Source organism: Scyliorhinus torazame, chromosome 11 (genome assembly GCF_047496885.1).
Source record: "Scyliorhinus torazame isolate Kashiwa2021f chromosome 11, sScyTor2.1, whole genome shotgun sequence".
NCBI classification, from domain to species: Eukaryota; Metazoa; Chordata; class Chondrichthyes; order Carcharhiniformes; family Scyliorhinidae; genus Scyliorhinus; species Scyliorhinus torazame.
In genome coordinates, this window is record NC_092717.1 from 41,020,683 (window position 1) to 41,043,819 (window position 23,137).

General features: G+C 44.0%; 1 protein-coding gene across 1 annotated transcript in view; it reads left to right on the forward strand.

Annotated features, from left to right (window-relative positions):
- dipk1c (divergent protein kinase domain 1C) overlaps positions 1–22,129 on the forward strand; it is a 35,839-nt gene extending 13,710 nt beyond the window's left edge. The window contains exons 2-4 of the mRNA XM_072467168.1: positions 6,296–6,991; positions 11,674–11,838; positions 18,574–22,129. Coding sequence (XP_072323269.1) covers positions 6,296–6,991; positions 11,674–11,838; positions 18,574–18,777 — 1,065 coding nt within the window. The 3' untranslated portion in view covers positions 18,778–22,129. The remainder of the gene's footprint in view (positions 1–6,295; positions 6,992–11,673; positions 11,839–18,573) is intronic.
- The last annotated feature ends 1,008 nt before the right edge of the window (positions 22,130–23,137 follow it).

The window sequence follows — 23,137 nt, forward strand, 5'->3', positions numbered from 1 at the left end:
GTTGATGGAGCATGGATAAAGGAATGTCAGCAGGTATTGCAAAAATCAAATTCTGTAGATTACAGAAGCAATGGTGATTGGTGGGGCTAAGCAAGACCCAGAAATGGACAGTGTTGGAGGAGATCTAATTCTAATAAGTAATGGATGGGATGTAAGGTTTGAAACTGAGTTTGGGCTAAAACAGCTGCCAAAGCTGCGCACAGTTGTTCAAGCTGAGAGGATTAGAGTTACAGTCAAGGGCGTAGTGTTCAAAAAGAACACTAAATATTATATGAAGGAGTTTGTAGCTTATCCAAGACTTGATGTTTGACGCACTGTCTGATAGCATAGAAGTGTCTGAAAGATGAAGAGAAGAGGAGAGGTTGAACTGGTTAATTTCCATTTATATATTGAAATTGACCTCTTGCTTGTCGACCATATCACCGAGCAAGGTGTATTGATGAACAAAGGTAGATCCCAGTGGCAGTGAGGGAGGTAAACAATTACTAGAGCTGCTCTGGCTGTGTGGATAGAGAGGAGTGGAAGTAAGGGCAGACTTACGGAGCTAGACAATAGAGGAGAAGCAGGGAGAGAAGGACACCAATAAACAACCTTTAAGATTGAGGAAGATACAGAGAAATATAGAGACAATGGTCAATGTTACATGGAGGATATGATTCAAGGCTTTGGCTGGGTTGGTGTAAGTGTTGCGATATAGGCAGAAACCACACATGAAACACACAAGCTCAACTCAGAACTTAAGTGAGGCATAAGGGGGCTGAAGCCCATTGAAAACCAATTTGACCCCTACAGTGTGAGATTCACTGCAGGAATGGTGAGGCTGGGGTGTGTGATTTAGCACAGAAGGAGACCTTGATCCATGAGAACAATGCCTGACGAGGTAAGAATCGAGGGGTCTCCGGATGCAAGGACATTATGGGGGTCATTCAATGTTACTAATGTATGCACTCATTCTTGGGAACTGTTAATTATTTTGTGACAGGTTTATGATTTGCTCTGATAATTCACATCAATATTCAAATTCCCTGTAATGCAATGTAGTGAGCAACTTAAAAAAGATATCATTCAGCACCTCAATAACCACTTACCGTTGTTAATTGGTGCTTCTTTTTAATTTCCATACATTGCACAATCAGTATTAGAGCAATGGAATATCTTGCTAATTATCCCGAGGACAGAGCTTTCTGTCTTTGGAAAAAAAACATATTGTGCTTTAGGAATCAAAGAATCAATTACATAGCAGTTCATTGGAGATATGTTGACCAGTTCAATTGTCCTTTTCTCCATGTAACATGAAGCATTTTGTGGGGAATTTTAATTTGCTTGACTTGCTGGGGAGTCAGAGTATGAGGTGGGCTGGCAGGTGGAGCAGGGGGACTGGAAGTCAGGGTTTCCCCACGTGCTGTGGAGTTTTAACATGCAGAGTAACATCACTGACAGTTTCTCTGCCTGAATGCCAGTTTGATTTAGTCGGACATGGAGTAGCCAGAGAACCCTGGAGGACCAAGTAGGTCCGTGGCCCAGCTGAGGACGAGGAGGTTGTTGGCGAGGGGCTGATCCAGGGGTGGTGGCTGGGGTTGATCCCAGGGGGAAATGGAGGGAATCCTGAGAGATGGGAATTTCCAGTCCTGGTGGAGTTCAGTGGTGGGAGGGGAATTTGGAAGCTTCAAGCGAAGGTTGCAAGTCAGGTTTGGGTGGGGGGGGGGAACACATTGATGGATGGGTATTGGAGGCCTCCGTGAGAGGTGGGATCAGAGGCCTTATGCAGGAAATTGGAAGCCTAAGAGGGGAGTTTAGAGGCCTTGTGATGGAGATGGGGTGGGTGCTCAGAAGGGTTGCGTGCAGTGTTGTCCTATTGTGAGGACCTACCTCCTTATCTAGCAGTCCCTCGTCTCAGTTTAGCTGAAGGGTTTCCCGAGGCTCAGAAAAACTGGTCGTTCAGAGTTCAGTTTCAATTAGTGGATAAAGATAAAGGCATGTGGCCTCATTATAATATTTAATGTGCCAACCCACCTCCTGTGAGTAGATTGGTCCCCTGCTCCATCACCTCCGTTAAAAGTAAAGGTGGCAGAATGAGGTGAATGGTGGACAGGGTTTGAATCTGGATACTTTAAATACACCCCACTCCAGCCCACAACCACTCCCCCTCCTCCCCCCACCACCACACCCAACCCAAACCTGCCTATGTTTTGGGGTAGTCCCTCCTTTGTTCCAAGAACAAGAGGCTTTTGGTGGAGCCATAAATTATAGAGTTAGCCTGCTTGTTACAACCCCTGGGCGGGTTTAGAACATAGTACATACAGTGCAGAAGGAGGCCATTCGGCCCATCGAGTCTGCACCGACCCTCTTAAGCCCTCGCTTCCACCCTATCCCCGTAACCCAATAACTCCTCCTGACCTCTTTGGTCACTAAGGGCAATTTATCATGGTCAATCCACCTAAACTGCACGTCTTTGGACTGTGGGAGGAAACCGGAGCACCCGGAGGAAACCCACGCAGACACAGGGAGAACGTGCAGACTCCGCACAGACAGTGACCCAGCAGGGAATCGAACCTGGGACTCTGGCGTTGTGAAGCCACAGTGCTAATCACTTGTGCTATCATGCTGCCCCAACTAAAGTAACAGAAAACAAAATTTTCAGTCCATTCAAGCCCCATTTGACCCAGAGGGGCAACACAATTGAAATGAATAACTAATTCTCAGAAGAACACCCAAAGTCTTTGGACCTTAGCTGCCCAATAAATACAGTCACCAGGTTTGTAACTTTAAACAAAATTAAGTTTATTAATGACAATAACTATAGTTAAATATGCAGAAAATGCAGCAGGTTAACTATTACCTAATTCTCAACCTCATTTAATCTAGCCCCACCCTCTATTCACACACAAGACAGACAAACACAGAGGGGAAAAGAGGGGGTGTAAAAATAATAATTAAAGTAAAAAGGTAAGAGTCTTTGTTTCAGATGGTTGTTTCTAGCACACTGTCCTTCAGTCCAGGCTTACAGTTCGAGGTTTCTGTTTCCAGTCTGTATTGGTTTCCACTGTGGATTCATTCAGCCCTCTGCAGTTTCAGAAATACAGAAGCTTTTCTGGAGAAAGTATGAGGGAGAGAGAGAGCAGCTTCTTTTCTCTGAGCGTCCAGGACTCCAATTGCTTTCCCTTGCTCTCTGAAAATCATCTTACTCAGGCAGGATTCAATCACCGCCTGTTACCGGGCAGAATAAGGCCTTTTTGGCCAATTCGCTGGCCACCAGCCAACCAAGTGAACTGAGTCCCACCGATGTCTCGGGTGCCGAAAAGTCAGAGTTCTGCTGTCTAAAGGCTAGCACAGTGTTCTCTTTTTTAACTTTTGAATTCCTCACTTCTCCTGCTCAACTTAAAGGATATATGTCCATTACGCATCCATGGACCAAAATGATAGCAGTAAAAATAAAGAAAGGGGAAATAAGGGATCAACAGGAATGGCCCTTACATACTTTATAGCCTCCACAAGAGCTTTGAGGGCCCGGTTTTAAAATCATACCTTTCTCATTCTGACCTTAACTCTCTGAGCATAACGATTGTCATGGATTTAGATTTAGATTTGATTTATTGTCACGTGTACCGAGGTACAGGGAAAAGTATTGTTCTGCGGAACAGTCCAGGCAGATCATTCCATACATGAAAAACATAGGACATACATAAATATAGAATGTAAATACATAGACATCGGGTGAAGCATACAGAGTGTAGTATTACTCAGTAGAGAAGATGTGTGAAGAGATCAATCCATAAGAGGGTCATTATGGAGCCCGGTAACAGCGGGGAAGAAGCTGTTTTTGAATCTGTTCGTGCGTGTTCTCAGACTTTTGTATTTCCAGCCCGATGGAAGAGGTTGGAAGAGAGAATAACCCAGGTGGGAGGGGTCTTTGATTATGCTGCCTGCTTTCCCAGGGCAGCGGGAGGTGTAGACAGAGTTAATGGATGGCAGGCGGGTTCGGGTGATGGACTGGGCTTTGTTCACAACTCTGTGGTTTCTTACAGTCTTGGGCCAAGCAGTTGCCATATCAGGCTATGATGCAGCCAGCTTTCTCTGATGTAAAAATTGGTGAGAGTCGATGTGGACCTGCCGAATTTCCTTAGTTTGCTGAGGAAGTATAGGCGCTGTTGTGCTTTCTTGGCCGTAGCGACGGCATGGGTGGACCAGGACAGATTGTTGGTGAAGCGCACACCTAGGAATTTGAAGCTGTCAACCATCTCCACCTGAGCACCATTGATGCAGACAGGAGTGTGTACGATTCTTTGCTTCCTGAAGTCAATGACCAGCTCCTTAGTTTTGCTGACATTGAGGGAGAGATTGGTGTCATTGCACCATGCCATTAGGTTCGTTATCTCCCTCCTGTACTATGACTCACCATTGTGCGAGATCCGACCCACTATGGTCATGTCATCAGCAAACTTGTAGCTGGGGTTGGAGACAAATTTTGCCACACAGTCGTGTTTGCATAGGGAGCATAGTAGGGGGCTAAGTATGCAGCCTTGCGGGGCCCCGGTATTGAGGACTATCATGGAGGAGATGTTGTTCATCCTTATTGATTGGGGACAGAACAGTAGGATTAAGTACCTTTCACTATTTAAAACTTGAATGTGACTAGTCACTGTTGCTTAGCGATGTTAGCTGTGATCGAAATGGCTGTTTGACTGTGTTGTTCCTAATTTTAAATTAATTCTGCAGGGAACTGAAATGAAGCAAAATCACATACTACAGCTCAGATACTGTTAAGTGATTTTAACCATAGACCGGGGAACAATATCACCTCGACTGAACAATCCGACACTGAGGGAGTGTTGCATTGTCTGAGGTGTCATTCTCCATATTAATCCAAGCACCCTTGACTGCCTGTAACATTGCAGAATAGGAGCAGTAAGTTCTCCCAAGTCCTTTGGCCAATACGTTCCTTAACCAACATGAACAAAAGCCTATAAATTGACCAGTCATTTCTGTTTGTGAGGTCATGTTGCTCACAAATGGCTGCTGTGCTTTTCCACATAACAAAGGTCAACGGGGGCAATATTGAGCCTGCATTAGCTGTGTGCGGGGTCAATGGTACAGGTGGAAAATCCAAAGAGAATCGTGAAATGCCCAGAAAGTGTGTAAATCTCATTTGAATATATTTTAATACATTTAAATATTATTAACGGGCCCCCCGCCACATGACCGCCCCCCCGCACAAACTATTCATACCTCGCCAACGTGACGTGTCGTCGGTGAGGTTTACTACAGGTTTGGCCAAATGAGAGTCAGTCGAGGGGATCCCTCCAGAGGTGCAGAGGTAAGTATAGCCCGAAGAGCGTGAGAGACATGCCCAGGCAGTGCCCTGGTACTGACCCTTGCCACAGATTGAGACTGCCAAATTTACAGCAAGTTTAGCCAAACAAGAATCAGTCGAGGGGATTCCTCCAGGCACACAAAAGTAAATATAGTCCCGAGGAGGAGAGGAACATGCCCGCCTAGTGCAGGTTGGCACTGCCAGCTTGACAACCTGGAGGTGCAAACCTGGCAGTGACAACCTATGCCAAGGGACAGTGCCAGGGGCCGGCCCAGTGGGAGTCCCATGGCGGGGGTCATTTATGAGTGGTGATAGGGCAGAAGGGGAATCAGCAATGGGTCTGTAGGGGGGGGGGGTGGGGGGGGAAACGCAACTGATGATTGTCGGGGTGGTGGTGTAGGGGAATGCCAGTTCGAGGGGAATGCCGGCGATGATTGTCGGCTGGCGGGGGGCGAGGTGGATGCTGCCGATGATTGTTGTGAGGGGGTGGGGCGATGGCAGTGGGGAGGGCCCCTATACCTCTGCAGTGGGGGCTGGGGGCGATTGGATTTCAGTGCAGATCAAGACACTCTTTAAAGATGGCACCCCAATCTCTATGGAGCCGATTGCCGGCTCGATCAGACCCCGCCCACCAGTTATGTCATAAACCCCACCCACACATTTGTTTCTTTAAGGAGGCTTAATATCTGGAGAGAAAACTGGTTTGTGCAACTGGAGAGTTACACGGCAGTTTTCAGTCTGAGCCTACATTTTGCCAAATTCTGGTAAAATTCCAAACTACACTTCAAAGTAAAACATGAAAATAGGGCAGCATGGTGGCGCAGTGGGTAGCACTGCTGCCTCACGCGCAGAGGTCCCAGGTTTTCTGTGCATGAATCCTTGGTGTTTAGTTGAACTTTAGAAGCTTTGAACACGCATATGTTGATGTCCTTTGTGTCAATCAGTTACAGTAGAAATGACTGTGTATTTCTATGTTTATTCCAGTGCTATGACTACAGGCAAGGAGTCCTGACAGGAGATCTGTGTGAGGATTTGTGCGTCACGCAGACAATGGTTTATAAACGCTGCCTTTACTACGATAAAGGGAAAAAAGTCATCCAGGCTGATTGGAACGGTCGGCCAATAATTCTGAAATCCAAACTGGAAAACTTCTTGAGCTATGAGAGCCTGTACCTGTTGGACGAGCGAGAAAATCGACCCATTCCAGACATCGATATTCTCGTCTTTACTGCACTGGAAATCAAACATTCCTTGGGCCTGGAGGTGAAGAATGTCACAGTACCACAACTATGGACCAACCACTTGAAAGACAGAAGAGGTTCATTCTCAAGGGCGGAGCTAGCCAGTATGTGGTCCCTCTTTCAGCAGGAGGAATATGTGTTTTTCCAATTGCTCCAAGATCTGAGTAAGCATGTTCTCAGAGTGGTGGGCTCATGTGGGCATTTCTATGCTGTCGAGTATCTTACAGCTGGCCATGCTTGGCATCACAGCCTTTTCTCTCTCGAGGAGCTTGCCACACCCTCCTGGCGAGGCAGTAGCAGAAAGGCCTTGTGGCAGATGACGAATGGAATTGCGCTGAGCTTCCTCGAGCTGGCGAGGCACTTTGAGAATGACTTCTCTCACCAACTTCACCTTTGTGACATCAAGCCAGAAAACTTTGCCATCAGGGCTGATCTAACGGTAATTTATGAGTATAGAACAGGAGGTAGTATTGAAAAACAGGTTCACATTTTCCCATTCATACATGACCTTAAAAGGTACCAGAAATTGAAGGTACACAGTTGTCTACTTCATGGACTACATGATATTCAAGGTTATTATCCTTCAATTAGGCTAATGTAGCGTCAACTAGATTTCAAAATCAGAGAATACTTGAAATGTATATCAGGCCCGTCAGTATCTGAAAAGGGAAAAGAGAGGCTAAAATCTTTTGTTATTCATCTTTTTTGAGGGATGTGGGCGTCAAATTTATTGCCCAGCCCTAATTGCCCTTTGGAATGTGGTGGTGAGTTGCCTTCTTAAACCACTGCAGTCCATGTAGTGTAGATACACCCACAGTGCTGTTAAGGAAGGAATTCAAGGATTTTGACCTAACAACAGTGAGGGAACAGCGAAATATTTCCATGATGGTGAGTGACTTGGAGGGGATCTTCCAGATGGTGGTATTCCCATGAGTCTGCTGCCCTTGTCATTCTAGACTTCACAGGTGTCGAGCCTCTCACTGAATATCTACATAATCTCTGAAATGTCCTTTCTCTTTTCAGATGGTGGTGGATCTGCTGGGTGCTTCTAACATGTGAGGTCATGAATGGTGATAAAAGGAGATGGTAGAAATGTAATATGCAGGGCGGCACGGTGGTTAGCTTTGTGCTTCATGGCGCCAAGGAGCCAGATTCGATCCCAGCCCCAGGTCACTGTCCGTGTGGAGTTTGCACATTCTCCCCATGTCTGCGTGGGTGTCACATCCACAACCCAAAGATGTGCAGGGTAGGTGGATTGGCCACGCTAAGTTGTCCCTTAATTGGAAAAAACATGTTCTAAAAAAAATAATTCTAAAGAAAGCAATCAAATATGCACCTTATCAAATCTGTGGAAATAACTCCACAGTGTTTAATAAATCTGTTGAAGCACTGAGATTTTTTTTTAGATAAGGGTATCAGGGAATAAGGGACATCTGGGGCTGTTTAGCACAGGGTTAAATCACTGGCTTTAAAAACAGATTAAGGCAGGCCAGCAGCACGGTTCGATTCCTGTATCAGCCTCCCCGAACAGGTGCCAGAATGTGGTGACTAGGGGCTTTTCACAGTAACTTCATTTGAAGCCTACTTGTGACAATAAGCGATTTTCATTTTCATTTCAAATGCAAGAAATTGGAGTTGAATTACATACAGGTCAGCTATGATCTAATAGAATGGCAGAACCACTTGTGCAGCTGAAAAATCTGTTCCTCTTCCCGTATTCTTAGATTTTAAGCATAGAGGTTAAAATGCATACAAGGTATGTTAGTAAAGGGTGGAATTGTGTGGAGTTCCAGCTCCTGGTCACTATCCAACGATTCCTGCTGTGATTATGCGCGCGCGCAGACGTTAGATAAAGGCGGAATTAGCCACGGTGGTCATTTTTCCCCTTTGTTTAGTCCACCAAATGCCACCCAATTCACTGATGTTAACATCGCCAGGAGAGGATAGGAATGGAGGGGGGGGGGGGATGGGCGGTATTAGGAAAGAAGTGGAAATTGGGCAGAATAAGTTATTTGAACTGATTTCAGGATTTCTTTATTTTTTGGAACTTTATTAATATAGATAAGAGCTGAAAGTAATTTTTAAGTTTGATGATTACTGTAAGTGATATTCTTCTGTAAAAGCTAACTCTGTTATTTTAATAGAGAGGATAATAGTGCCTTTAATAGCATAAATTACAGTAACTTAACGGATGGCGTTTTCTCAACATTTGAAATACACATTCTGCTACCATTTCAGTTGGTTTGGGGTGTAAACAGCCAAGTGGAATTTTAAAATCATATATGTTACTGTGGTTGGAGTGGAGGCTGGAACCTATGGAAATCGCCATAATTTCAAATAACTTGAACCATAAAAGAGAATCTTTGTGTAATTTAAGTACAACACTGGGCTCTTCGTTCATGTTTTTGTAACCTAACAATACACAAGAGACTAACTTCATTCTCACATTACCTAACTATATCCAGTCTTTAGGATGTTAACAAGAGCTTGTTGCAGATCAGAAGGAAATTTTCACACCGCTCCCAATGGAACCAATTCTACCAAACAGCAGTTCTCCTTAAACACACTGTGGAAAGTTACGGCTGTCGCCTCAGTGCTGAACCTGAGGTGCTAGTGTATCAGGAGGGTAGATCACGGAGGGTTGGTATAATTTGTCATTTCCTCTGAAGAGACCTGCATAGCTGCACTGACACTGGACCAGATTCTGGAGGAGAGTACTGCAACTCCCACTTCACAAGAGTTCCCGATCGCTTACACCAATGGCCTTTCATGGGAGGGAATCTGTTGGAATGGCCATTGATTTTCAGTCCCATAAGTGAGCACGCACATGTGTGCACATGTGGAAATATGCACATGCTTGTAGGGGGCATTGATAGTGTCTTTTGACTCACAGCTGAACGTAGAGGGCGATGCAAGAGGCGGACTTAAGGGGAAGGAATTCCAAAACACGAGGGAATCCATTTCTGAATGTGCTGACAGTGAGCGAGTAAAGCAAAATATCTGAGCAGGATTTGGAAGTTCAGGCCTGCAGGAGTGGTAGGTGTCGAGAGTGAAACATGTACAATGCAGATGGGACAAGAGACTCTTAAGAAATTTAGCGGCAAGGCCCATGAAGTGTCCATCAGGGAAAATGTAGAATCTGATGGTGATCTATCCCAGACTTTAAATGTCAACTCCAGATAAAGTCACTGCTCTCTGATAATGGAAAATTCTAAGGAGAAGGAAGTCCCCCCCCTCCCCCCACACACACACACACCCCTCACTCCTCACCCTTTCCCGCACAATCACTGTGAGGACAATATGCTTTGTCCTCCTTGGAAAGTGACGCACCGCCAGAGGAAGAAGTATTTAGGATTACCTGGGCACAAAGACTTCTGGAAGAAAGTTAGAATCCGAGTTAGAATGTTCACAGTTAATGTTTGATGTATTGGAAACAGCAGAAGTTTATCACCTGTCACAATACCATTTAAAGGGAACTCTCTCACCGGGCATGACAAGTTTGGAACAGTTAAAAATGATTGGGACCAAGATCAATGAACTGGGACAATCCTGGGTATCAGTGAAGATTCTAACATTTCAAAATGTGGAAGGTTCCAGAATGTGGTGCTGGCTGTTAGGATGCTGAAGCTATATCTTGGAATGAAATTCTGTGAGTAGCAATGCTAATTTAATGCAAAATACTTGCAATTCATGGATAGTTGCAAGCTGTGGTCCTGTTCTCACCGTGAACTTGATTGGAGATGACTTACTCATCGCATGTAGGACGTTTTATGAATCAGAAAGAGATGACATCAGTGTTAAAAACCTGATCTGAATTTGAACTCAGATCCTGTCATGCTACCTACAAAGGTAATACTTATATAAAAAACAAGAGCAAATAACCTAATGGTAACCGTGAAGTGGAAGGTGCTTATTCAACAGATTGGTGCCTATAGTGATTGCGGGTTTCAATTTTAATACTTTCCATAGAATCGCTACAGTGCAGAAGGAGGCTATTTGGCCCATCCAGTCTGCACCGACCCTCTGAAAGAGCACCCTACCTAGGGTCAGGCCCCCACCCTATTCCAGTAACCCCACCTAACTTTTTGGACACTAAGGGGCAATTTAGCATGGCCAGCCCACGTAACCTGCACATCTTTGGACTGTGGGAGGAAACTGGAGCGCCCGGAGGAAACCCACGCAGACACGGGGAGAAAGTGCAAACTCCACACAGACAGTGACCCAAGGCCGGAATTTAATCTGCCACCGTGCCGCCCTTTTCAATCTTTAATGTCAAGAATAATTAAAAGTGTTCTTTAATGCAATCACATATGAGCAGGTTAAAGAAAATTAATGCGCTGAAGCAAGATGCACAAAAATGTTTGGTACAAACATTAGTTCATGTGTGTTTGTGCGAGAATCTCATGTGTCTATGTCAAATATCCCATGTGATACGAGGTAAAGGATGACCAATGGTTCTATATGAGTAGATAAAATTCTTTTAAATTTCACTGAGTTACCACAGCCTTGACTTGATTACTTTGAGTTATTTCCTAGTTCAATTTCTGCCCTAGTAAAACTACTCTCTAAGTTTCAACTACATGGGTTAACATCTCCATTGAAGGAGCAAACAGGAATATTAATCATGAAAATCATCAGAGAATTTACAGTGCAGAAGGAGGCCATTCAGCCCATCAAGTCTGCACCCATCCTTGGAAAGAGCACCCTACCCAAGCCCACACCTCCACCCTATCCCCATAACCCAGTAATCCCACCTAACATTTTTGTACACTAAGGGGCAATTTAGCATGGCCAATCCACCTAACCTGCACATCTTTGGACTGTGGGAGGAAAGCGGAGCATCCGGAGGGAACCCACACAGACACAGGGAGGACGTGCAGACTCCACACAGACAGTGACCCAAGCCAGGAATCGAACCTGGGAGCCTGGAGATGTGAAGCCACAGTGCTAACCACTGTGCTACTGTGCCGCCCTTAATGAGCACTTTTAGGTTTTATCTACCAATGTTGGCCATGGTAGTTTCCATCCTTATTTATGTAAACTCATTTTGTAATTGAGAATGCATTATATAAATACTGTTGAAATTAATTTGAAGATAAGAGCTGTATTTTACTGTTACAGGTTGTTGCAATTGATGTAGATATGGCGTTTTTCGAACCCAAAATGCGTGACATCCTTGAACAAAATTGTACAGGTGATGAAGACTGCAACTTCTTTGACTGTTTCTCTCGGTGTAATATAAAAACAAAAAAATGCAGAGCAGAGCGCACAAATAATAACCTGCAGGTCAGTTGTAGTTTAATACTTTGAATTTCATCAATTATGTAGAATGCCCACACACCTCTGGTTATTTGATGTGATATTAAACATGAAATATTGGTTGTGCTTTATTTATTTTTTAATCTTTCCAATTAAGGGGCAATTTAGCGTGGCCAATCCACCTACTCTGCACATCTTTGGGTTGTGGGGGTGAGACCCACGCAGGCACAGGGAGAATGTGCAAATACCACACAGACAGTGACCGAGGCCGGGATCAAACCTGGGTCCTTGGCACCGCGAGGCAGCAGTGCTAACTACTGTTGCACCGCGCTGCCCTTTGGTTGTGCTTTATGACTGACAACCAATGAAATCGCAACACACCCTAAACTGATATAACAGGCGAATTTACTGACTATTCACTCCGGCGGGATAGTCCGGTCCCACCGACGGCGCATGGGTTTCCCAGCGATGAGCGGTGCAGTCAATGGGAAATCCATTGCCAAGGGCGGGACCAGAAAATACCGCTGGCGGACCGCCTCCACCGCCGAAAAACACGCAGCGGGTTGTTCGGTAAATCCCGCCCAAACTCTCATTCAGTGCAGATTCGTTGCAGGAACTTTGTTGGCTAACACTGCTGGCTCTGGGGGAAACCATGTGACCAATGTAAAATTTGAATTAGAATCCTGACAATGCAGAAGGAGACCATTCGGCCCATCGGGTCTGCACCGAGACTCCAAAAGAGCACTCCACCGAGACCCACCCCACCCCACCCTCCCATACCCATCTAACCTACACATATTTGGACACTAAGGGGCAATTTAGCATGGCCAATCCACCCATCCTGCACATCTTTGGACCGCAAGAGGAAACTGGAGCACCCGGAGGAAACCCACGCAGATACGGGGAGAATGTGCAAACTCTACACTGTCACCCAAGGCCGGAATCGAACACGAGTCCCTGGCGCTCTGAGGCAGCGGTGCTAACCATTGTGCCACCATGTCACTCCTAACTTTTAATACCTATGAGGACTAAAACCACAATGACCAAGATCTACCCATCTGTAAAAAGATAAGTCTGATGTACATATATATTTTTCATGGATGTCCCAGTCTTAATCCCTCAAAGTTTCGTAGACGCCTATGATCAGAATTTCAATCGAGTGAAGCAGGGGCAAGTCAACTTCTCTTCCAAATTTATGATTAAAATGTTTGCCATAAGCTATAGCATTTGTAATTCGAAAGAAAGCAATTTTACTCTGGAAACAAAATCAACTTTATAGAGGGCCTGAATTGATATGTTGAATTGGTGGAGGTCATGAAGGATGCATCACGCCATAGTTTATTTTCTATAAACTCACCATTACCTGTTGCATCTGCATCTACTTGAATTTAGCAAATTATCCCAAATGTGTAATGACTATATATTGAAAAGAACAGAGGTTAATAAGGACAACTAATCCTTGAAACTTCATACAAAGTGTTAATTTGACAGGAAACAGAAAGAATAAGACAGATCATTTGTGAACTTAGACTTGTTTCCACATGTCTGTCAGTGCAATTCCTCAGAGTACAATTTAATCAGTACCTTTAACTCTATAATGTTATATTATTAACAAACTGTAACACTGAATTTAAAGCAGATGGTAACATTTTAAATATATAAAACTGGTCTTTAGAAACTATTACTCTCTCTGTCAAAGCTCACTGGGAGGCAGTAGAATCATAGGCTGGATGTTCCTAGAGAAATAAATGGATGCTAATATTGCATTCCTTTATTAATGTACAATTCAGCCCAGCAAATTCAGGGGATTAAGAGGTATGTCAAGAGTTGCAAGTCTTGAGAACTTGCTGATTGATTTACAATGCTCCACCATTTATTCATGTGCAGCATCTCACTATCTTTTAAGAACTTGCTGATTTGAACATTAATTGCCCATTAAACTAATTGAAGAAAGTTTAGTCTGGTAATTAAGAGCCTAATTGCCCATTGAATAATATGATCATTATTAAGGTATTGCCAAATAACCTCTCTCAAATTTAATCTGTTGAGTTTACATTTAAATCTTTCCTTCAAGTAGTGAATTGTTGCTGGAGATTTACGACAATAATTTACATTTATTTTAATTTTACCTTCCTGTCCCTTTTATCTTTTTGTCTCTTAATCTATTCCCTCTTTCCCTATCTTTATTTCTCATGCTGCACCTGATTGACTGATTTTAATTCACCCTCCTCCTCCATTATGTCCGTGTTTCTTTCTCAACCCCTTAATCTCATTGTTCTCGCCGTTCACTAAGATCCCAGAAGCCTGTTCCATTCACTATTTTAGCGAGTTGCTGTGCAAAGGAATTTCACACTAAAGGATGCAGGAAAGGGTCGAACCAGTGGTGTACCCCACGCGATGCAAAGATCCAAATTCTAATGTATTTTTTGGAAATAAAAAGTACACAAAAGGGTTGACCAGATTTTGTAATAATGGGTGCGATTTAAAAGGACAAAAACTGAGACCTGTTTTGGGCACACTTAGCGGGGTGTTTCTCGGTGCCTGCAGCAGTGCTGTCAATGACAAATTACCCGGGTGCCAGCAAGATTGGCGGGGTGCCACCTGCCCAGAGTCCGACCACACGAGGGTCTCTGATGGACCACTGTTAAATGGTACTATGGCAAGGGCTCCCAGGTGAGGCCGTTAGTTCCCTGGTCCCAGTAGAATACAGCGCAGGCGTGCTTAAACATGTTAATCTAGATCTCACCCCATGAGGCGCGGCACGGTGGCACAGTGGTTAGCACTTCTGCCTCATAGAGCCAGGGATCTGGGTTCAATTCCTGCCTTGGATAACTGTCTGTGTGAACTTTGGACTTTCTCCCTATGTCTGCGTGAGTCTCCTCTGGGTGCTCCAGTTTCCTCCCACAGTCCAAAGATGTGCAGGTTAGGTGGATTAGCCATGCTAAATTGCCCTTTAATGTCCAAAGTTACGTGGCGTTACAAGCATAGGGCAGCAGATTGGGCCTAGTTAGGGTGTTCTTTTTTTAAAAAAGGGACTGCACTATGGCACAGTGGTTAACACTGCTGTCTCACGACGCCAGTGACCTGGGTTCAATTCTAGCCTTGGGAAACTGTCTGTGTGGAGTTTGCACTTTCTCCCCGTGTCTGCTTGGGCTTCCTCCGGGTGCTCCGGTTTCTTCCCACAGTTCAAAGACGTGCAGGTTATGTGGATTTGCCCTGCTAAATTGCCCCTTAGTGTCCAGCGATGTGCAGGTTAGGTGGGGTACGGAGATAGAGCAAGGGAGAGGGCAGGGGAGTGGGCCTAGGTAGAGCATTTTTTCAGCGGCTCAGTGCAGACCCGATGGGCTGAATGGCCACCTTCTGCACTGTAGGAATTCTATCAGAGACAACTGGAGCCGAGGTCAAAGCAGATGTAACCGTGCAGAGTAGCAGAATGTTTTTTGGTAAATTGACAAAAACTGAAATGGATTTGCAAAAATGAAAAGTCCTACACTACATGCTGTACCAGTTATGAGCAAGCACAGTTTCGGGGTTGGATTATAATTTGATGGTAAGCCCAGCTATTGGAATGCATACTTTGTGTGCATGTTGCTTTGTGTTTAATTTTATAATAATGTCATAAATGTAGGACTAAGTTTCCACTGCTTTTCACCTGGGGAAGACATATTTCCTGGTAGTTAAAGCAGAAAAAAAGCAACATTAATCCATAATGTCAGACCTCCGCCCCGTCCAGTTCTCCAACGAGTTCTGAGGACCCTCTCAGAAGGGTGGAGTAAAACCCTTGCACCTACAGCTGACACAAACATGAAAGTCAGAAATGGCTGCATGGATCCTCCCTCCTCTCGGTGTTCTGGGTCCATATTGGGTGAATGCACATTTGGAGGTACACTCTTCGTAAAAGGGCCTTTGGCATTACATCCAGTCTCAATCGGAGCAAAAGATCAAATACTGCAGATGCTGTAAATCAAATGCTCAGCAGATCAGGCAGCATCTGCAGAGGGGAAAATAGGGTTAACGTTTCTGATCCATGGCTGGAACATTGAATTCTGGCTCCTGGCTCCACTTGGCGTATTCCAGACTGATCCACCAGAATGTTTAAAGATCCAGGCTAATGGGCAGCACGATAGCACAGTAGCTAGCACTGTTGCTTCACAACTCCAGGGTCCCAGGTTCCATTCACGGCTTGGGTCACTGTCTGTGCGGAGTCTGCACGTTTGCCCCTTGTTTGCGTGGGATTCCTCCGGGCGCTCCAGTTTCCTCCCACAAGTCCCGTTAGGCAATTTGGACATTCTGAATTCTCCCTCTGTGTACTCGAACAGGCGCCGGAATGTGGCGACTAGGGGCTTTTCACAGTTAACTTCATTGCAGTCTTTCAGCACATCTTTCGGGATTTGCGGGAGGAAACCGGAGCACCTGGAGGAAACCCATGCAAGCACAGGGGGAACGTGCAGACTCCACACAGACAGTGACCCAAGCCGGGAATCGAACCTGGGATCCTGTAGTTGTGAAGCAACAGTGCTAACCACTGTGCTACTGTGCTGCCCTTTAGACCCATAATTAAAATGAATTGCCCAGAATTGGTTATCCACCATGCAGTTGCACAGAGCTGGGGTTAGAGTCACCCTTCAGCCCTGGGAACCACACCTTATGAATGATATATCGTCCTTGCAGGAAATGCAGTTTTTTTAACAAAGGTTAAATTAGAGGGACAGTTTGCACCTAGTATTGAAGAGTAGGTGGTGAACTAATGGAGGTGTTTAAGATGATGAAAGGAATTGATAAAATACATAGAGAAAAACTGTTACCTCTTGTGAAGAACAAGAGTGTTGAATCCGCAGTAAGCAGAATGCATAGAAGATAAGTAGAAATTAACAGGCAAGGTTTATTACAATAAAATACAAAACAATACAATAGAATACAATACAATCCAATCCAAACAAATCCAAAACTCCTACGCTCCCCTAAAGGGTCTCCTTCCCGACTTGCACCCAGGCCGGGGTTTTTATACAAGCTGGGGCTCTCCTTGTTAAGGGGAAGCTCCGCCTCCTTAAAAGGGAAGTTCATTTTCCAGGAGGTCATGAAAAACCGTATGGTCTGATCCCAGGACCTCCATTGGGACTATAACAAAGGAATTAATCTTAATATTAGAGCTAGGCTGTTCAGAGGTGATGACAGAAAGGACTTCTTCACACAACGGCTAGTTAAAACTTGGAACGGTCTATCCCAAAAAGCTGTTGAGCTGAGGCCAATTGGAATATTTCAGAACAGAAATGGAGAGATTTTTGGTGGATAAGAGGATTAAGGTTACTGAAATCGAGTGGGATAGTTAGAGTTAACTAGAGATCAGCAGTGGTCCAACTGAATGTTGAAATAAGCCCAAGAGAATGGCCTACCTTTAGTGTAGTTTCCTCAGAGCTTGCCTGAGATATACCTGATATAATGACGTTATTCATGAAGGCCCCTCCTTCTCAACTTTGCCCCTCGCCTGAGGTGTGGTGGTCCTCAGGTTAAACCACCATTAGTCAGCTCTCCCCATCAAAGGGGAAAGCAGCCTATGGCCATCTGGGATTATGGCGACTTTACCTATGATGAGGTATTCTCCTGCGGTGCTAAACTTTTTCGGAACGAGGCAATGTACCAAAATTGAGTCACAGGCCCGATTGTCACTTTCTGATTTGGAAAAAAGTGATTCATAAGATCAAAGATTGTTTCTTTAAGGGGAAAATACTTGATTTGGTTGAAGGAATAGTTTGTTTTCATTATGGTATGGTGAGGTGCCCAAAACAGTTGCACAGCTCACTTCTAACTTACCTCAATTAGATTTTAAATTAAAATTTCCCTCATTTTTAAGTTATTTTCTGGCACGGCTTTAGTAGTTAACGTTACTACTGCCAAGCCAGAGAGGTGAAATATGAGATTGGGATCCTGCTTCTGATTAGTAGCCAGTGACTTCTACGCGGTGTGGCTTCAGACAAATGAGGCTCGACTAATCGTCCTCTGATCAAATAGCTGATCAACACTTAATGTTGTGACTCATGCGTGAGAGACAATTTTCAGATGAGGTATCTGATGGCTGCTGGTATGTGGAATTGCACCCCTGGGAAAAGGTTGGAGAAATAATTATTTTTCTTCCTTACCTCAGGCCTTGTTATGCATATCAGTCCTTTCCTCTTTCAGCATGGTACTGATTCTGCGGAAGCGTGGCAGAACAGTCCAGATTCATTTTCAAGCCTTTTTATCCCCTCAAAACTTAAGGGAAAATGGCTTTTTTCCAATTACACAGTCTTTCCAACAGCCGGTGGAAATCAGGATTACGATCCTCACATGGTCACTGGACCACCTTTTCCTTGACTAATCCTTTGATACGTTCAGCAACGTATATATAAGGGACAGCACGGTAACACAAGTGGCTAGCACTGTGGCTTCACAGCACCAGGATCCCAGGTTCGATTCCCCGCTGGGTCAGTGTCTCTACGGAGTCTGCACATTCTCCCCATGTCTGCGTGGGTTTCCTTCGGGTGCTCCGGTTTCCTCCCACAGTCCAAAGACGTGCAGGTTAGGTAGATTGGCCATGATAAATTGCCCTTAGTTACCAAAATGTTTAGGAGGGTTATGGGGATAGGGTGGAAGTGAGGGCTTAAGTGGGTCAGTGCAGACTCGATGGGCTGAATGGCCTCCTTCTGCACTGTATGTACTATGTTCTATATCATTATGAAACCACTAACAGATTTAATGACTGACTTGTTTATTTGTCTCCCACAGGTTATTTGTGATAAAATTTTCCGTCCCTTGTTTTCGCCACGGCTAAGCGAATTTAGGGTATACCATCCATTGCAATCCCAGCTGAATAAAGCTGTCCAGAAGTGTGCTGAGCTGTCCAACAGTGGCAGCATGGACTGGAAGACGATGGAGCTTACATTCTCTGAACTGCGCAATTTGTTTGAGGCCTGTCAAAGAGATCTATGAAATTAAAATAACAAGCTGACTATCTGAGATGTTGAAGAGCTGACCATTGGAATTTGCTGTTGAAATGGGACCCCTTCCACGCAATAATTTAGTGATCATTGATATTCTTCAGCGCAAACGTTATTTCCTGTTTAAGAATGGGCAACAGATTTGACTGAGAGTCAAAAATGAACCATTTTGCGTTGTTTCCGGTTCAATTTTAATGCTGCTAAAAGACGCCACCCCACGGTCTTCTCCTGCTCATGTGTACTGTGCGTTTCAGTAGGGCCAAGCCCATGGTGTTAATTCGGCACTGCTACGTAGGAAGCATGGAACATCTGACAGTATTTCCTCAAGAGGGATGTATTCTTCTTCAAGAGCTTCTGGGAGAGGTTCACATTGCTGAGGAGAATCCAGAAGAAAGGCGCAAGTGTTAGGATGGCAATGACAGGCTGAACAGTAACACTTGAAGGGTTTTGACCAAACTGCTTGAGGTTTTGAACTTGGCTGAAAGTTGCAATTGTTTGTGGTACACAGTGGGGTCCAAATGATAAGCAGTCACCCAGTTAAGCAAAATTACCAGCTTCCCCATCTCCAATGGTATTATCTTTTGTGTCTCACTGTGCCTCATGTTCACCTGGTGAAGACCACAAAGTTGAGTCCTTCATCCCACAACGAGGATGTGTTGAACAGCTAATAAGGGTGCGAATTAGGGAAGGTGTCAAGAAGGAGTTGAAAATTCTGCAGGTGATACCAGGTGAGAAGAGCAGGCTGTTAGTAAAAACATTGCAGTGAGCAAACAGCAGGTGTGTTAGGAGTGAGAATAGGAAATGGAAATGTGACTAAAATCCAGGGGCCAACCTTTTCCTTCCACCCAACTATCCAACAGAATCAAAGCGTGAACACAAGACAGTGTTCACATTCAGAGAATACATCCTTCCTTTAAGAAGTGCATTCATCCATTCAATAAACTACCTTGGGACATCACCAAAATGTTTGCAAACAAGTTGATGGATGTCCTGCTGCCTATGAGATTGACCAACCACATCAGTGAGAACACGATTCGAGGGCCAGTTTAGCTCAGTTGGCTAGACAACTGGTTCATGATGCAGAGTGAGGCCAACAGCATGGGTTCAGTTCCAGTACCAGCTGAGGTTATTCATGAAGGCCCCGCCTTCTCAACCTTGCCCCTCGCCTGAGGTGTGGTGATCCTCAGGTTAAATCAGCACCAGTCAGCTCTCCCCATCAAAGGCGAAAGCAGCCTATGGTCACCTTGGACTATGATGACTTTAGTTACTTTCACTATGGGAACAAGGTCTAGCAGGTAGAGTCGATTGTATCGGGGATCTCAGCAGGCACTGATTCAACACTTGATTCTGCTTGTGTGTGTTTGTGAATTTTACAGCATAATGTATTAATGTCAACGAACAGTTCCTCTGATCACAGAGGCTACTAGAAAAAGCACAGCGGAAGTAACTATGGCTTTGGGCAATAATCTTAAACAATAATCGTAACAATTGACGTCAAACTTATCCCCATTATGTCTTATCTTCAGCTTTAATGGATTAGCTGATTGCCTGAAGGATCTCGGAGAAGATGCATCTGGTGAAAAAAAGGTTTCTATCTCGCTAACTGGAATTTTGTGCCAATTTTTCATTTGAATGCATAATTAAGTACTGCTAAAACCATAGTTCCAGTTCAATATTGAACATCTTAAACATATATTGAATTTATTTGGAATGGAGTTTCTGTCTACAAGGTGATTGTCAAATATGGGCCGACGGGATATTTATAAAATGCAAACTTTAGTTTTGGATGGAAGTATCTTGCGTACACTTTACAAATAAGGAACTTGTACAGAAACTGAAAAGTATTGGATAATGTTAAAATTATACTCTTTATAGTAACTGTCCAGGAGCCAGTTTGGCATCAAAGTTATCTGTAGTTTTACCGTCAATACTGCACTCAAAGGCACAGTAATTAAGTGAAAATTATTCTTTTTCTCTTGCTAGAAATTGAAGGTTTCGAGATTGAGGTTTATGTCACTGATTTGTCCTGAGGTTTCTGTAATAATCATCAGGCTGTTATTGATCCCGTATCGATCTGACTTGTCACGGATTCTCTGAATGCAATAATCTGCAACATGGAGTTAAATATGCCTGTGTCACACTGTACACCATTAACATACAATTGTATTAATGGAGCCACATAATGTTCCTTTCTTCACTATTTTAATCGTGGTCTTGACCTGCTTATTTTATTTCTTTTCTTACACTGGCTAATGCCTCAGTTAAATGAGAACAGATGAATGTTATATGTATATTGGTATGCTAGTATTGCTTGCAAGTGTGAATTCGGCTGTCTTCCGAAAAATGCAAAAAGCAGAAACGTTTTTGAAATGTTCCTATTTTATGTCACAGTACCACACTAAAATAACCCTTTTGTTTCCTGTTCGGCCTGACTCTCACCGAAGCTTCAGTTTGTTCGCACGTTAGCTTCTGTGGTGATTATTGGTTGCCAATTTTCATAATTGGTCCAAATTAAGAGCGGAGTAGAAGACAATGCAACCGGAGTATGGGAACTTTTCCCAATTGATCAAAACATTCATTGCCATTATAATTTTCATAACAGTTACATGCTCAAAAATATGCAGTCAGAGAGCGTGCCAAACCAGCTGGCGGAAAACACAGTAGTTCTCACTAATTGAAGGACAAAAGGCGCTTTATTCACAATTTTTTTTTTATTGTTGCAGTTTGGGGGTAGCAACCACTGTGAGCTGGCCTCCTCTGTTTAGAACTGTTATTATGTGCCAGACACTAAACCAGCTGGGCTTTACTCTGTGCTACAAAATCCCCATTGCAGAGGACTATAAGCCTGGCTACCTGCATTTGTTGTATGCAACAATAAGTGTTTAGTTCAACAGTGGATTTTTAGACCACCTCGACTCTGAAGTGTTAATGGATTCTGGCTTCTATCTGGCTCAGACAGCTCCTGCAGACTTAGGTCTAAAATAAAAAAGTATGTTGAGTAAAAGGTATTCAGGAAATTGCCATCCACGATTCAGGAAAAATATGACCTGCATTCCAATGTTGTTGATGCCAGTAAAAGATAGATTCTATCTGATTACTCTGTGGCTTTTCTGATTAGTAACTGTTTTTAGGAATCTGATTTAAGTAAACGGTCATCTGTGGGGTCAAATGTATTCTCCCCTGAGCATGAAATCATGTTCAATGATTGCAAAACAGGCATCTAATATTGTACGTCTTTGAGGCAAAGCCAAAGGCATCTTCAGACTGGTTTCAAACATGGGCTCATTTCTGCAAGATTCAACAGAACTAATAAAAGTCCAATATACAATTTTCAACAAAAATAATGTTACTGGATTCCTTATTAAATTAAGGTAAGTAGATACTGAGCAAAACATCCCTAACTGTGTGAATGAAGTGTGACTGTATAGTCTGCTATGGGTTATAGAATCATACAATGAACCATTGAATGGGTGAAGCACAGCAGGAAACCTTTTGGCCCATTTTGTCTGTGCTAGCACTCTGCAAGAGCAACACTACTAGTCCCAGTACTCCCTGCCCTTTCCCCAATTTCCCCTGGATAGGACGGCGCGGTGGCGCAGTTGTTTGATCCTGGCATCAGGTCACTGTCCGTATGGAGATTTACAAGCATGGCTTTGGGGAGGAGGGACAGCATGGTAGCTCCAATGGATAGCACTGTGGCTTCACAGTGCCAGGGTCCCAGGTTCGATTCCCCACTGGGTCACTGTCTGCGCGGAGTCTGCACGTTCGCCCGTGTCTGCGTGGGTTTCAGAAGATGGCGCCGGAGCGAGGTGACTCTCTGCAAGCTCTCCCCAACAGATTCACTTTTTACTTAACTTATACTCGCTCTAATCTTTTAAAATGTAATTCCAAGACTAACATTATTACTAACATCTCTCTTTTACCTTGTGTTGCCCTATTATGTATTTTCTTTTATTCTCTTTTCTTCCCATGTACTTAATGATCTGTTGAGCAGCTCGCAGAAAAATACTTTTCACTGTACCTCGGTACACGTGACAGTAAACAAATCCAATCCATTCCAATCTTCCGGGTGCTCCGGTTTCCTCCCACAGTCCAAAGACATGCAGATTAGGTGGATTGGCCATGATAAATTGCCCATAAAGGTTAGAAGGGGTTATTGGGTTATGGGGATGGGGTGGAAGTGAGGGCTTAAGTGGGTCGGTGCAGACTCAATGGGCCAAATGGCCTCCTTCTGCACTGTATGTTCTATGTTCCAACCCAAAGATGTACAGGGTAGGTGGATTGGCCACGCTAGATTGTCCCTTAATTAAAAAAAATATTTTAAAGAAAAATGTCCCCTGGATATTTTTGCC